The sequence below is a fragment of the Muscardinus avellanarius genome, assembly GCF_963383645.1.
Source record: "Muscardinus avellanarius genome assembly, chromosome: 5".
Taxonomy (NCBI): domain Eukaryota; kingdom Metazoa; phylum Chordata; class Mammalia; order Rodentia; family Gliridae; genus Muscardinus; species Muscardinus avellanarius.
This window is the reverse complement of record NC_137790.1, coordinates 58,938,025-58,955,307: the sequence shown is the minus strand read 5'-3', so window position 1 is coordinate 58,955,307 and position 17,283 is coordinate 58,938,025. Positions and strand designations below refer to the sequence as shown.

The following is a 17,283-nucleotide window of genomic DNA, read 5'->3' as shown; positions in this document are numbered from 1 at the left end:
CTTGAGCTGGCACACAGTCCCAGACTTAGGATGGCCTCACAATTTTTCCACCATGGTGCTGAAGGATAGGTATTCAGTAGGAACCGTACTGTGAATTTTGACCTTTTCTTAGGTTACTGTGTGCTAGGATACTCTTTTGTGATTCTGGGCAGTTGAGGGAAGCCCTAGCTCACAGTCAGCCACGTGACCATAGGCAACCAATTGTACTGTGTGGGTAAGCTATCATTTCAGTAGTTATATTAATAACTGCATTTTCTATTTTCGATATTTTCAATTTATGATGAGTTTATTGGAATACACTTAACCCTATCAGAAATTGAGGAACATCTATTTATAGTACAAAACACAATCTGTTTTTTAAAAAAATAGGAATATATACTTTTTGGGGGGAACACTAATTTATTTGCTTCCTGTACATGGTATCTTTATTAAGTATTCAAAGGTCAGGCAATTCAACTCAACACAATTAAAAAAAAATTTTATCTGTGTTTTTTGTTAGTACATTTCTTTTTTTTTAATTGTTGCTTTTTGGTACTGAGTATTGAACCTAGGGGTATTCTATTTTTGAGCTATACCTTCAGCCCTTATTATTTTTTTATTTTTAGACAAAGTCTTACTAAGTTGCTGAGGCTGGTCTTAAACTTGCAATCCTCTTATCTCAGCCTCGTAAGTACTGATATTATAGGCATGCACCATTATACACAGCTTGCTGATTTTATTTTTTGCTACTGGAGGTTGAACCTACAGATCAACCTCCAATCAACACCTTGAACCTTTTTTATTTTTTGTTTGGAAATAGGGGCTCACTAGGTTTACTGAGAGTCTTGCTAAGTTGTCGAGTATGGTGTCAAACCTGCAGTCCTCCTGTCTCAGCCTCCGGAGTGCTAGGATTATGGGCACATCATGTATTTATTTATTTATTTATTTATTTATTTATTTATTTATTTTTGATACTGAAGATTGAACCGAGGAGCATTCTACCTTTGAGTTACATCCTCGTTTTATTTATTTATTTATTTATTTTTAATTTGGGGTCTGGCTATGTTGCTGAGTGTTTCACAACCTTGCTAAAGCTGGCCTTGAACCTGTAATCCTCCTGTCTCATTCAGCCTCCCAAGTATTGGGATTACAGGCATGCACCACTGCATCTGGCTTGTTAATTCTTTCGTGTGGTGGTGCGTGTGTTACGTGGTACTGAGGCTTGAACCCAGGTGCATTCTACTTCTGAGCTACGCCCTCAGCCTTTTTATAATTTTTTGTTCTGAAAAGGTCTCACTAGGTTCCTAGAGTCCTGCTGTCTTGCTGAGTCTATCACTGAGCCTGCAATCATCCTGACTTGGCCTCCCAAATACTGGGATTACAGATGTGTACCACCACGATTAGCTTGTTAATTCTTAATCCATAATCCTGACTTTGTTTCCTTAACTTAATTTTCTCAGAAATTATCTTGTCTTACAGTCTGTCTCTCATACCATGACATAATGCAGATCATATTTTCTCTGTAGATTTATTGGTGATATTAAATAAGTAACAAATATAAAGTATATTACACAGTATCTAAACAATTGAGAAATAGTGGTTAATGATGTCACTGTAGATCCCTTCACCTAAGATTTACTCCCTTATGACAGAGTGTTCATTTAGTGGCAGACCAACAACGTGTTTGGTGGCCTTTACCATACTTCATACCAGGTGCCACTGAGCTGCAAACATTTATATATGCCGACTGGCAGTGTCCTCAGGGCAGTCCTAAAGTATGTGTTCAGTTAGGATAACAAGAATATTCTTGGTTTGGGAGATCAGTTTATTCTTTTTTTTTGGTGTGTATATATGTGTGTGGTACTGGGGATTGAACCCAGGAGCATTCTACTTCTGAACTACACCCCAGTCCTTTTTATTTTGAAACAGGGTCTCACTAAGTTTCTGAGACTGGCCTTGAACCTACAATCCTCCCATCTCAGCCTTCCAAGTACTAGGATTACAAGTGTGCACCACCGTGCCCTGCTCATGGTGGTCAGTATATTGTGAAATCCAGAGGGTTCCTGTGTAGAATTCTGGACCACCTTGGGGAGGTCAGGAGAATAACTCTGAAGGTCGAGTGATGAGCCTTTTCTCCCCAGGTAGTCAGAGCAGAAGCCATTCTGTTCTAATTTTTAGTCTCACCTGAGTGTAGGTAGGGCCTAATTCATGAGAAAATTACTCCTGGAAAAAATAATTACAACACTTATAAGCTATTAACACTTACCAAGTGCCATGTTCTGTGTCCAGGGTTTTACAAATACTTCCTCTCATTTCATCTGGTTCATTTATCTTCAACAATTCTATTAGTAGCTGCCTTTTAATGACTAAAAGAGAAAAGCTCTGAGTTTTCAGCTCTACTCTAGGTCACATTGTTAGATCTGTCTGAGCTTCAGTGTAATGCACTAAGGTCCTTATCAGAGGTTACGGGTTCCTGACATGAGTCCTTGTCTCTGGCCCAAGAGCTATAGACTTGTCCTAATGTCCTGAGACATAAGTGAAGTTTTGACAACTGGACTTTAGGCTAATGTCAAAAACTCTTCCTAAGGCCGGGCGTGGTGGCGCACGCTTGTAATCCCCGCGCTTGGGAGGTGGAGACAGGAGGATCGCGCAGGTTTGAAGCCAGCAGCGCTGGCGTAAGAGACCCTGTTTCAAAAATATAAAATAGGTCTGGGAGTGTAGCCCGGAGGTAGAAGGGCTTCCAGGAACCCCAGTACCACCAAAAAAAAAAAAAAAAAAAAACCCTCTTCCTAATCACATAAAAAACCTTTTCCAATTACAGAGGAAGCTTCTGACATCATCTACTTTGGAACATCCAAGAAACGATTATCAGCCTTGAAGTTCATTGGGCAATATGGCAATGGCCTTAAAAGGTGAGATTTTCCCCCTCAGGTGTGATTATCGATACTGTAAACAGTGTTATGGGCAGTCTTATAAGGAGCGATCTAAGCATGCAGAGCTTATGCAAAGTATAAACTTGGAGACAGTTCTACCTTGCTTTGGAACCTCCAAACCCATACTATTTTGTAACTTACCTTTGTAACATTTAAAAAATTCTCCCATATAAGATAACTCTGCTTGCAGGCATTTTCTGAAGCAGTACATTTGAACTTTAGAGCGCCATTGTGTTTCTATGTCCAACTGTTTTTCAAAGCGTATTTTAGTCCAGTGTTCTGTCTGCACTTTTTTTCTTAGTTTTCCTCATAAGAGGGGAGGACCTTGGATTTACCTGTGTGGCTCCCGTCAGGGCCCAATGGTTTGTTCTTTTGATCTCTGGATGGAACTTTATCTTAGTAGCCATGTCTCTAGCAAGAGTGTGGGGCAGAATCTATTTAAATTTATTGACTCTTCTTTGAGAAAAAATATAATACTGTGTCTTCTTGGTGATGGGTCACAAAGATGAGTTGTTGAAAAGAGCAGTCCATCCTAGTACACAAACTCACGCCTGCTTGTGCTTCAAGGTGTCTGCGATGTGAATATTTATGGTCTTCATTTCTAATATAGTGGGTCCATGAGAATCGGAAAAGACTTTATTCTTTTCACGAAGAAGGAAGAAACGATGACCTGTGTGTTTTTTTCTCAGACATTTTGTGAAAGAGAAGGTCTTAGCGAGGTAAGATGTGAGGGCATCCTGTTCCCATGGCAACAGGGTTGTTTCCATTTATTTTCTCACAGAGAAGGTGAATTCTGTCAGGGCTGGAGGTGTGTGTATATTCTGGGGTTGGGGGTCACAAGAGGCCTTTCTCTATTTCTTCTTTTCTTTCTTTTTCATGATGCTGGGATTCCAGCCTAGGGTCTCACATATGCTAGGCAAGCAAGAGCTCTACCTCCAAACTGCATCCCAACCCCTGAAGTTCCTTGGGAACTTTGTTTTCATTCTCCTTGTTCCCACCCCTCCCAGAATAAGAGGTTCCATTGGGCACAATAAGCTTTCTTGAAGAAGTCTGTAAAATCTTTCAATCACTTGTGCCATAATTGAAGTATTGTTTTAAAACAAATAGAATATTAAAATCAAAGAAATAACAAGCAAAATTTACAAAAGGAATGTAGAGTAGATTTAAAACTGTGATTCTAGTGATCATAACTTTACCTCCGTTTACTAACTCGGAAACATTTTATCAGTTTGCATTGCCTGAGTTCTAATGTTGGGAATATCAGTTATAATTCAATATATCATATACAGGTTGAGGAACTCCTGTCTGCTCAGTATTGGATAGACTGGAAAATACAGGAAACCAGATAAGACCATGAGGCCATCAAAATTCTCAGCCTTGTCATTAAATCAGGCAGACACTTATGAACTGGAGAAATAGCAAAATGAGGGTGTCTGAAAAGAATGCTATTCAATGAGCATGTGTGACTTTTATTACCAAATTGTCAAAAGCAATGATATGAAAGAGGAGATCAGAGAGACCCAAGTGGCCAGTGAGGGTTTTATGGAGAGAGCACAACCTGCAGCTGGACAGGCTGATGTGCGGAGAGAAAGGACCCAGGCTCAGCCTCAGGCCTGGAGTTGCCTGTGGGGTTCGGAGGGACAGTGTGCAGGTGTGAGCCTGCCTCTGTGGTTGGAGCTGGACAGTGGAAGCCATCTGTAGAGTGACACTGTGAGCAGTTATGTTGAGCTTCATACACGTAAAGGACCTGGGGAGCTGGACTAAAGCGGAGGTTATTACTCCCCAAATGGGCCACCTCTGTTTTAAAATTTTTAACTTAAAACTGCAACCTCTTACCATTTCCCTGTTCACAGAGACAAATTGTTCCAACGACAATGGCTGGCACTTTTGATATTTACCTTCGTATTTTTAAATAGCATGCTTGTTTTTAGGTAGGCATCCTCTATTAATCTCCCGCTATACAAGCGGACTTCCTCTTATCTGCCTTTTTCTCTCTGTTTCTGTCACACATGCATGGCCTTCTAATCTCTCACTCTCAACAAAGATCTATCATAATTTTGGTTGCATCAACATTTGGTATTTACGTTTTAAGAATGTAAAAACAATACCCTCACTATCACATGCTGTAAACTATTACATTGTTTCTCTCACGCACAGCTTTTGTGGGACCCTGTCTCAAAATAAAGAATAAAAAACAGTGCTGGGTGTAGCTCTGAGGTTCCATCCCAGTAACACACACACACACACACACACACACACACACACACACACACACACCCCTGAGGGGAGGGAGGGAATAGTTTAAATAAGGTTATGTTTCTACAAGAAGGTCTCACTACCAATCTCACTAACATACTAACATGGATGGGGAGGGAACTCAGGAAAGGAGGGGTGGGTATACAGAAAGAATACACCAGGTGATGCATTCAGGTATATATCACTTTGAATCTCACTATGATGTATAATTATGTTGCACCAATAGAAGTATAAAATTAACTGACTGCTTAATTTTCTGTGTGCTTATCACTATCACTGAGTATTTGCATGGCTTTTCTGTGTCCAGATTGTTTAGTTAACCCCAATCTCAAAGTGCTGTCCCACCAGCTCCATCTTCTGGTCCGCTCTGTCCTGGAGACTCCCCACGCTGTGGCTCACACTCCTGCCTTCCCTGGCTCATTCAGTTGCTGCCCTGGGGTCTGCTCTGGCCATCGTCATAAGGAAGATAGACCTCTGTGTCTGAGAACCTGAAGCTCCTGTCTTCTTTGGTGCCTTGCTCCTCTTCTTGATGTAGAGTATTCCATCGTTGTTTTCTGAGCAAGGGTGCTTGGAAGGCAAAATAGTTAAGAGAATCCCACCTAACTTCTACTTGTTCTTACTCAGTGATAGCTTGGTGTTATCTCCAGGCTAACATTCATTTTCCTTCAAAACCAAAATTTAGGAGGAAAATCAACTTTTAACTTAGTGTTTTATAATTTGGATGAAGACTAAAATGCATTAGGATCAACCCAAGGAATGGTGGGTTGGGGGTATTTTATAATAAATTGGTGTTTTATTTTATAGGTTGTAGTTCCAGTACCATCATGGCTAACAAGAACCAGAGAATCTGTCACAGATGATCCCCAAAAATTCTCAACAGAATTGTCTATAATTTATAAATACTCCCCATTTAAAAATGAAACTGAGTTGATGCAGCAGTTTGATACAATCTATGGAAAATGTGGTAAGATCATCAGAACCCTGAGGTTTTGATGGGGTATTTGTTCTAGTGTCTTATGAAAGTCATTCTGCATATGTTTTCATATTTTTATATTAATAATCTCACATGGAATCTCACATGGGGACAGAAATTCATTATATCCACATGGGTTTTGCCTTAAGAGAATACAGACATGAGTTACTATAAATCCCTGACACAGGAGAAAGGTTTGTTGTGCTTGCATTGGCTCAGTAAGAAGAGGACGCTGCTGGTGATGATCACAGGGACTCCCCAGTTTCTTCCCATATAGCAAAGTTATTTGCAGTTCGCACCATAGCAAGGAGATGCTTATTGCAACATCGGAGGTTGTGTGATACAAGGTTGATGGGAAATTTAGCAGCTTGTAAAATAATGAATCTGTGTTTCTGTGGCAGAGTGAGCAAAAGCTTTGTTGCCAGTCTCCTTCCAAATTACCAGAATTTTTCTCATTCTTTCAATCTCCGCCAACTTTCTTTTCAACACGTAGAATCCACTGTGTCTACTGACATTTTCCAGTGCTATTCTTTCTCCAGACTTCCACCATTTTTCATCTCTAGAAGCAAAAAAAAATCACGACTTTATAGAAAGCTTTGTGCATCCTGCATTCCACAGATCTTTGATTTATGTACCGTTTATATTGAATTTTTGATGTTTGTTTCAGACTTGACCTGCTTTACCTCATCATTTCCTCTAACCTTTGTCCCTTTGTTTAAAAATGATGCTTTAAATCACTTGTTTTCTTTTGTCATAGAGGAAAATAGTGGCAATTAAAGTAGTATTTTATTAATGCATACACAATATATTTTAAGGACAGGTAATATAAATCTCTTTCTTAGTTGACTTCTAATTGTGAAATACTCATACATATATTAATGAAGAGTTTCTTATTTCCTCAACATTTTTCCAAATACATTTTTTGAGGTACTTGAGTTTGAACCCAGGGTTGTTCTACCTCCAAGCTACACTCCAGCCCTAATTTTATTCTTCTGAGGTTGGTTTTTGAACTTGGAAGTCCTCCTGTTTCAGCCTCTCAAGTATTGGGATCACGTGCATGCCCATACCTGCTTTTCAAGTAAGGTTTTATTGGAACACTACTACACTCGTTGGTTTATGTATTTATTCTCTATGGCTTCTTTCATGCTACCGTGGCAGAGTTGAATTGTGAGTAATTGTAACAGAGACCATACAGCCTGCAATATTTACTACTTAGTTTTTTGCAGAAAAAAAGTTTGTCAATACCAGGTATAGAGTCTGAAAGCAACCACTCATCACTGTTCTCATGTGCATTGATTTCAGTCCCATCAGTGATAACTTTACCTATATAATACAAACCTGGCTCAGGCTCCTCACAATTTTCATAGTGTAAATTATGAAAAGAATGCCAACGTTAGAAAGACTTGCCATGAATGAATTGTAATAAGAAGCATCATCTGTAGGAATTCAATACTCTGGCAGAGTGGAACTGGCTCTAAAGATACATATTTTTGAACATAGCCGAACATATTATTTACTAAAGTACAAAAGGATATTTGGTCTGTAGCCGACTCAGTTTTTCCATAGATGAGATGATAGTACAATGCCTACATTAAGTGTATTTAAAATACTGATAAGTCAAATGTTTATTTCAATACCAGGTACTTTGCTGGTTATTTATAACCTGAAGCTTCTACTTAGTGGAGAACCGGAGCTGGATGTTACAACTGACAAGGAAGATATCCTGATGGCGGGGGCGCAAGAGGAGTGAGTAGTCCGTGTGTTTGAATAATGTCTGGTTATGATGGCAGCAAGTTAAGAGCTCTGCGTTTGAGACCTCATCCAGGTCTCAATATAAAAATAAAAATATTTTTATAAAAAATATTTTATCAAAATAAAAATATTAATTTTAATTAATATTAAAAATAAAATATTAATGGGATATTTTACATTCTTTTTTCATATTAAGTGTTTGAATCTGGTGTGTTTTTACGTATAGGAATTTGGACTACTGCCCTGTAGTCACCCAGGCTGGTAGCGTCCACCTTGGACCAAATAGTTTTGGATAAAAATTTTGAGACCCATGTACGCAGACCAGAGACCTGTTTGTTTTGTTTTGTTTTTGTTTTTTGATTTTGAGGAGAAATTTAGAAAGTGGATTCCCTTTTTTGTTTTTTTCTGATGTATAATTTTTTCTTCATCTTTTTCTTCAGAATTCTACATGTAGAATTCTGAATGTACACAGATAAGGAAGCTTTCTTTTAGAAAACAATATATCAAGCCTAGCTGCTGCTGTAACAGGCTGCTATCATCAACATGCCAATGTCAGGGTAGGAGGTTCAGGGTACCTCCACTAATCTCTTCCCTATTCTCCGCCCTTGCCTTTCTGCTTAGCAGTTGCTTCCAAAACCTGATTTCAGGCTACTTAAAAGCTTTGAATACAAATTTTCAGTTATCTGTCAGAGTGCCTTGGCATTTCAACATTAGTGTCAGAAAACAATACTTTATTAGAAGAGTAATTGGACAGCTGAGTTTTGAGGGAAGGTTCTTGCTGTGTCCAGATTGTTCAGCAAAGCCAGAAGCTCCTTAAGCCATTTGGGTCATTAATTACAAAATAAAGAAAATGAACCAGACTGAGGACATGTACAGCTTCCCTTTGGAAAATTGATTGCATTGGTTTTTTTTTTTTTTTTTTTGTGTGTGTGTGTGTGTGTGCATGTGTGTGTTTATTTTCAACCATTTTTTATAGCTTAATCACAAGATAAGTCATTTGAAGAGAGATTGGGTTTTATTAGGAAGGGTTGTTGTGAATAGGAGACATAGTTTCTGACCCAAGGATGCTGCTTCTTGGCTCTGACACAGATGCTTCCATGGGACCAGGAAGAAGCAGCGGCACCATGCTGTCAGCAGTGGTACCGCCACTGTTTGCACCTCTAAAAAGGCTTTGTCCATAGTTCTCCTTATCATTGGCTTTGATCTCCTGTCTCCTCACCACCACTCTCAAATCCTTTAAACTTAGAGTATGCACATTTTTAATTTGTTAAAAAAACATCACAATTTGCTGTATAGTGCCACAGTTAATGAAATGGTCTTCAGTTTCTGACATTCATACCCAATTTCTCCTTGCTAAAGGTCTAGAAAAAAAAACATAATTCTTAGGGCTCAAAGAATAGTTAGTCCTTTATTTATGGCTCTTTATTTAAAGCTCCAGTTAAGTGCAGTTTACATATTCTTGGTTTTGAAAATGGATGTTTTGTCATATAACAGATCCTCTGCCATTCCTTTTTCTTGTGGTTGTTCTATATCCTTTGGGCAATGGGCAGGATTCTGCATCTGTCCAAAACAAGTTTCAAATCTCAGAACTTTATAATTTTCAAGTTTGATCTTAGGTGGGGTAGTTCTTCTGATTCTGAACATAATTTAGTTTTCTCTACAGAATTATGAAAACTCAAACTTTTAAGCTTTTTTAAATCTCAGAATAAGTTTGTTGGTATTGTTTACTTTCCTCCAATTTTTTATTGTAAAATCTGTGGAAAAACAATATTTAAAAAATTTAAAGACTGTGAGTGAATTTCTATATCATATTTGATTGTATTGTAGCATTCTAATGCTTACAAGTGGTATTTCTCATTTTATTTTTTATTTATTATTTGCTTCTAAACTGTATTGTAAATTGTTATGTAGTCTTGGTAAGTTGTATTTCATAATAATTTCTTCACTCATAAAATAGCTTTAAAATAGTCTATTGAATTTATTTGCCATAATTTACAAAACTACTCTTATATTTTTGGATAGTAGCATTGGTTCCAATGTTTTATATTATATTGGATATTATTGAAATAAATGTATTCATACTGATAAGGATTTTTTTGTGGGACAGAAGATTGAACCCAGGGGCATTCTACTTCTGAGCTATACCCCAAGCGCTATTTTTATTTTTATTTTGAAACAGGGACTTGCTAGGTTGATGAGAGTTTCACTATTTGCTGAGGCTCTTTTCAAACCTAAAATCCTCCTGTCTCAGCCTCCCAAGTGTTGAGATTACAAGTGTGTGCCACCATGCTCAGTTGATACTGATAGTTTTTAAGAATTTCTTTGAATTCTTTTCTTAAGGCAAATTCTCAGGCAGGAAACTGCTGGGCCAAAGAGTCTAAATATTCATATAATTCTTGTGCATATTTGACATTGGTTTTAAATATAGGAGTCAAAACCCTTCATCATGCTGCTCTGAACTGAGGCACTAATGGCCTTCATTATACAGTGGCAAGGTCTTCTTTCATGGTGATAGTAACCTCGTGAATATTACATTAGAAATGATATCCAAGCACATAGTAGTATTAATTTGGCAATATCAGTCTAAATATGGCCCACTTTCATTTAAGTTAAGAAAAATTTTGGGGGTGGATAACACCCATTAGAATTTCAGGATGCAAATGATGCATAAGTTTGCACTTTTTGTATGGCATATTAAATTAGATTTTGAAAGTTTGAATATGGTATGTGGAGAGGGCCAGGGAAGCACATGTAGCTTCCAGAAAGCAGGTTGTATTTGCAGGGTAAAAGTCATGTTAAATTATCTGTCAGGTTAAACTTATGCAAAGTTCTCTGGAGCAAACAAGACATGAAAAAATAACTAAAAAAAAAAAAAAAAAGAAAAAGAAAAGAAAATCCAGAGTTTGGAACAAGAGGGAAGAAAGTTCTGAGAATATTGAATACTGAAGAAAATAAAAGTGGACTAATTACAAAATAAGATGTTTCTACAGGGTGGATGGTGTTTATTAATTTATGTTATGGTAAGTTTTGGAACTTGACACTAAGTGCCACATCCCAGACCTTTCTAGATCCCCCTCCACTGAGTTGTACATGTTTTTCTTCTTAAAAATAGTCCATTTATGCATAAAAAGTTTATGCTTTCTCTCTTTACTGGTAGTTGTTAGTAACCTACAATCACAATCACATAGATAATGGAAAGTTCCAGTTCTTTTCAAAGGCCCTGTATTGACTGGGTGCAGTAGGACGGAGAAAATGCAAGATGACAGGCTGCTGGAGGCTTTAAAATGCACCGCTGCCAGCCAGTGCTCACTTGCGAGGGGCATGAATTGTCATCTGCAATCTGCAGGGTTGTGATTCCACTCTGAGATTTTTTATTACGCAGAGTCCTTATGTAGATAACAGGTATGGAATTCTAATTCTTCAGTTCAGATGTTTTCAATTTCATTCAAAGGACATAGCATTCTTTATGTGAATACAAGTATGGAATTAAAATTTTGTAGTTTGCATTTGAGATATCACGTAAGATATGACATTGAATCCCGGATCTACGCCTTAGCTCTCTTTCCTCTTAAAACTCACTCTCCATGGTTTACCTGGTGTCCAGCATCTGTTTCAGGGGCATTCAACTTTGGCCTGAGGGGGATTGGAGTAGAGAGAGGGGCTTCAATTAGTATACACACATAACCTATTGAAAAGAATTCGGTCTTGCACAGATAAAAAGCAGTGTCAAAGTGCCTTCTCTTTTTTCACTCAGCTCCCTCAACTTTCATTCTTTTACTGTAGAAATTATTTTGCAACTTGGAATTTATTTATTTATTTATTTATTTATTTATTTATTTATTTCCTTTTTTAATTGCGGTACTGGGGATTGAACCCAAGGGCATTCTACTTCCTAGATACACCTCCAGCCTTATTTTTTTTATTCTTTATTTTGAAGCAGGATCTCACTAAGTTGTGGGGGGCCTCACTAAGTAGCTAAGAATCAGTGATCCTCCTGTCTCAGTTTCTTAAGTACTGGGATTATAAGCGTGCACCACCATGCTCGGCTCTTAACTTGGATTTTAAAAGATATCACCTTAATTTTTTCAATACCTGTCAGTTTATATTAGATTTAACCCATTTGTTTTACTTCTTAAATTTGAAATCGCATAGTTATTTAAAGATATTTTTTGTTCATCCTGATTGCTAAATTTCTGGGAGCAATATTTAAATCTCCTACTATATTTTTCAAAAAGTATTTTTATTGGTGTATTATAATTATACATCCTAGTGAAATTCAAAGTGATATAAACATACGTGCACACAGAACTTGGTAAATTTCTATCTTCTTTTTTTTTTGGCACTGGGGATTGAACCCAGAGGCATTCTACTTCTGAGTTAAATCTCCAGCCTGATTTTATTTTTTATTTGTAAATAGGGTCTCACTAAGTTGCACAGGGTCTTGCTAAGTTGTAGAGGCCGGTTTCAAACCTGCGATCCTCATGTCTCAGCCTACTAGATGCTGGGATTACAAAAGCATGCCACCATGCCTGGCTTTTCTCTGTATCTTCTACATTTGTGGCTGTAACCATGTTTCTTGTATCTCTGCTAGTTTTTGCTATATGTGTTTCTGAGTCACAAAATTTGTGATTTGCACATCATCATAAATGAAGCCTTTACTAACATATAAAATTCTGTGTCCCAGTTAATGCTTCAGTTTTGTTTCTGTTTTGCTGAAAATCAGTCTCTCTATACTTGGCTTTCTTTGGTTTAACTTTTTTTTTTTAAGTTTTATTGGTGCATTGTAATCATACATCACATTGGAATACAAGACTTGAGAGGATATACAAGCACACATCATCCAAAAAGCCCGCATCCAATCCACATCCCATTCCCTCCCCCTCCCTCGATCCCATGCTTGATTGGTGATTATCTTGATACATTTGTTTACGTACCTCATGAATTTTAAAGAGGTTCCATCTTCCCCCATCCCATTCCCTCTGATTGGTCACCTTAATTGCTTCTCAATAGGGCCCTTTCTACAACTCGACCTCCTCCTATTACCCCTTTCTTTCTAGTTTTTGCTATTAGGGGAAGCATTTGGTTTTTATTTTCTGTGATATTTCTCTGTGCATGTCGCATTGCAAGTTCCAATCCCACTCTTGACGGCCCCAGTAGTGGCCTGGCACCCGCAGGACTCTGATCCCGACCTCGCTGGCTCCAGCACTGGCCTTGTCTCATGGGAGGCCTTGATCCTGGCCTCGCTGGCCCCCGCACCAGCCTAACCCTTCGGCTGGCTCCGATCCTGGCCTTGGAGGCCCCAACGTTGGTCTTGCTTCACTGCAGGCTCTGATCCTGGCCTTACTGGCCCCAGAACTGTAACTTTTCTTAATATATGGTTTGCCACCACTTTTATATCCAACAGTGCTGTTTTTGTTTTTGTTTTCTTAGTAGACCACATATAACTAGATTTGTCACTTAATCCAGATGTATTTATATCTTATCTAATTCATATTTACTGTGACATGTGCTGTGCTTGAACTTATTCTGCCTTCTTATGTTTTAAATTTACTTTGCTCCTTTTGTTATTTGTGCTTTGAGGGTTTTTGTTTTGTTTTGTTTTATTTTGTTCTGCTTTGTTTTTTCTCGTCCTTTGTAGAATGGTTGAATTGTGATCCCTCCCCACTGAGGGGGAAGTTTATATTCTTTGTGTTCCAAGACTTTGCAAATTGGATTTTTCTTTGTTTTTCATTGTTTCACATTTAAATTTTTAATAAACACAATTCAAGATAAGAAACTTACAGTTATCTTATCTAACTGCAGGATTGATTTCTATCTATATCATCTTACAAATAAAACAGTGCTTACAAATAAAACAGGAATGATAGCACACACCTGTAATCCCTGTACTTGGGAGGCTGAGATAGGAGGATCTTGGGCTTGAGGATAGACTCAGCAATTTAGGGAGAGTCTCAGCAACCTAGAGAGAGCCTGTTTGGAAAAATAAAAAGGAAAGGAGGTGCAGCTCAGAGATAGAACGTCCTTGGGTTCAATCCCCAGGGCCACACACACACACAAAAAAAACAACCCAGAGCATTACTCTGTGTTCATTCTCTCACGTTCCATTTCACTATTTTGAATTTATTTATTTATGATTTTAAACATTTTTATACTATTTAGACTAAATTACAAGACGTATTGTTTTCTTTGCTCACTACTGTATCTCCCATCTTATTCTCATCTCTCTTGGATTAATTAATTCGCTAGATCATATTTTCAAGTGATTTTTTTGAGGTACTGGGGATTCTACCTCAGTAGAATCCTGGGGTACCAGGAACATTCTACCTCCGAGCTACATGCCCAGCCCTATACTTTATTCTTTATTTTGAAACAGGGTCTCACTCAATAATTGCAAAGAGCCTCACTAAATACTGAGGCCGTTCTTGAACCACTATCCTCCTGTCTCAGCCTCCCAAATGCTGAGATTACAAGCATGCACCAATGTGTCTGACTCTTTCAGAGTCTTTTGGAAGTAAACTTTTGTAAACTTAGTATTCCTAAAAGCATCTTTGCATTTTCCTTTCATTTTAACATTGTTTAAATCAAAATAGAAATGTTGGTTCAAAAATACTCTCTTTTAGAACGTATTACTCTTTTGAATAATCTTGAATCCATATTATTGGTGGGAATTCTAATGCATATGTGATAACTGAATTTTTGTAAATTACTCATTTTCCCCTGCGTAGCTTTATTTCTCTTGACCTTTAATAATCCGCACTGTGTGGCCATCTGTGAGTCTTGTATTTTTCTTATTGTTCATAACTCAGCAATTGGAGGATGTTTCTGATGGGCTTCGTTCCTATTGGCTCTGCCTTCAGAGTAGATCTATACCCAATCAGCTATCATCTCTGCTGCTACCATACTGGTCCAAGCTGCCACCTGTCTCACTGGCATATTATCTAGTGCTCCCTCTGGTCCACTAGTCTCTATGCTTCCACCGTTGGCCCTCTAAAACGATTCTACCATTGCCCCTTAGTACCAGCTAGAGAATCTTTTTAAAACCTCCCTGTATAAAAGTTTCCAATGACTTCCTTCTTCCCTTTGAGAGCAGGCCAGTGGTGATGCTCTGCAGCAGGCTGAATGATGTTGTTACCTGTTATCTCAGACCAGCCTTCCACCCTCTCTCACTCCTCTTCAGACTCATGGGCTTCGTGAAGATTCTTCCTTGAGTGTCACCAAGAGACTAATATGTATTCTCACTTTGCCAACCTCTTTCTATGCCATTATTATTATTTTTTTAATGTTACTTTTCCTAATGGGTTGCCAGCAGAGACGTTGGAATTAATTGGATGCCTGGAGGCTGTTGGCTGTTCAATGCTATATGATTTTTTTGGTGTTTAGTAAAGTATATATAGAATTAGAAAACAGTAGCACTAGATTATTGAATCTAGATTTGTGAGAGCAAGCTTAAACCCAGACCAGAGTCCTGGGTTTAATGTCCATAGGTGGCTTGTGTTCTGTTGGGAATGCTATTGTTCTAATGAAAAGTCACCTATAGTCTCTGGACATCTGTGTTCTCACCTGTGAAATGAGGCTGGACCATCATCTTCATGATGTGAAATCTATAGAAAAAGAATAGGCACAGTGTTATGTGCATGGGAGGTTTCCATGCATCTTACTCCCAACACCCCCATACCCATTCTACTCTTCCTACACTTATTTCCAGAACTTGCTATAATACTCTTAGTTTACCAAGTGAGTGTCTGGTACACAGCGAGCAACAAGTGAACAAAATTCAGGTGATCTGAATGGAATGCTAATGTCTAGGCAATTTTCTAAGAATATGGCAAATACTTTTATTGGAAAGTATTGGGAATCTTTATGATGGATCCCACTGTCCTTCGTCCTTGAAGATCACTGGCAATCTTTACTAGAGCGAGAGCGGAACTTTAGGAAATTTTCTAAAGTACTCACCTTTGCAATCTCTTCAGTTCTGAACTCTGATGGCTTAATCACTCCATAGTGTTTTTCCTAAGTCCCTTTTTGGGGGATAAGATTATGTGTCAATTTTAGCTGGTCTATTATGCATATGATTTCCTTGTGCCCATATTATTTTGTTATTTGATACTTATATGCATTATAAATATTATACATACTAAACTTTGTAAAAATGTGAAAGTACAGACCCTAATTTTAAAAGGCATATTATAGAATTGACCATCATCCTAGCAATGGGACCACTATATGACCCATACCACTTCTTGGTATCTTTACAAAGGAATTAAAGTTCGAATACTATAGTGACACATACATACACATGTTTATAGCAGCACAATTCACAATAGCCAAATTATAAGAACCAACCATGGTGTTCATCAACAGTCAAATGGATAATGAAGCTGTGATATTACATACACAGACATTTTACTCAGCCATAAAGAGGAACAAAATAGTGTCATTTGCAGAAAATTTGATGGAACTAGAGATTCTGATGCTAAATGAGATCAGCCAATCTCAAAAAGTTAAGGATTATATATATCCTCTCATATGCGGAAACTAGAACAAAAAATAAGAAGCAAAGAAGACTTCAGTCATATGAGGAGAGAAAACAGTAAAATAGTGGAAGGGGGTTAGGGGATTGAGGAAGGGAACCAGTCAAATAAAATTATACTCATCCAAGATCTCACTACCAACCCCACATGTATAAAGATAGAGGAAAGGGGAGGGGCAGGTATATGGAGGGAAATACAAGTGATGTGTGCCTGGATGTTTGTATCTCACAATAATGTATAATTACATTGTACCAATAAATTATAAAAAATATTAAAAAGTAATAACTGTCATCAAGGGGACATGCTGTATCTTTGGAATTTACATAGCAGAGGATCTGGAAAAATCCACCCCCAAAAAAGTTCTGAGAGATGATATAGTACAAAGTAATAGAGCTGACATTTTTTCCTAAGTAATGTTTTGAAAGTAGGTGCCACGTTTATCAACATGTTTCTAAATTGACAGTCATTGGGCAGCATTGTGCAATGTCTCTAGTTTATGTCTTAACTGAGCTGGCCAGGAACACACCAAAGTTACAGCTTCATTTTGTGATAATATGCTGCTTGTCATACTGTAATTGTCATGAAGGAAGGACTTTTATTACTTCCTGCAGCTTATATGTGTCCCTTTAAATTATATCTTTGACTTGACATTCCACTTAGGTATAATCTACCTGAAGCTTAAATTTTTAATCCCTTCAAAATTCAGAATTAAAACTTAGTTAAAATGTTTGTGCATTTCTTTATATTCAAAATAATATAGACCTCATTAATTTCAACTAAGATTTTGTAGAAACTTTAGCAATAAATGTAGAAAACAATTTTGGTCATAACGTATAGTATTTTTCATGAATACAATATG

General features: G+C 37.7%; 1 protein-coding gene across 1 annotated transcript in view; it reads left to right on the top strand.

Annotated features, from left to right (window-relative positions):
* MORC1 (MORC family CW-type zinc finger 1) overlaps positions 1–17,283 on the top strand; it is a gene marked incomplete at both ends in the record, with an annotated part of 181,031 nt that overhangs the window by 20,333 nt on the left and 143,415 nt on the right. Inside the window, 4 exons of the mRNA XM_080696508.1 lie at positions 2,801–2,891; positions 3,523–3,631; positions 5,973–6,132; positions 7,782–7,887. Coding sequence (XP_080552634.1) covers positions 2,801–2,891; positions 3,523–3,631; positions 5,973–6,132; positions 7,782–7,887 — 466 coding nt within the window. The remainder of the gene's footprint in view (positions 1–2,800; positions 2,892–3,522; positions 3,632–5,972; positions 6,133–7,781; positions 7,888–17,283) is intronic.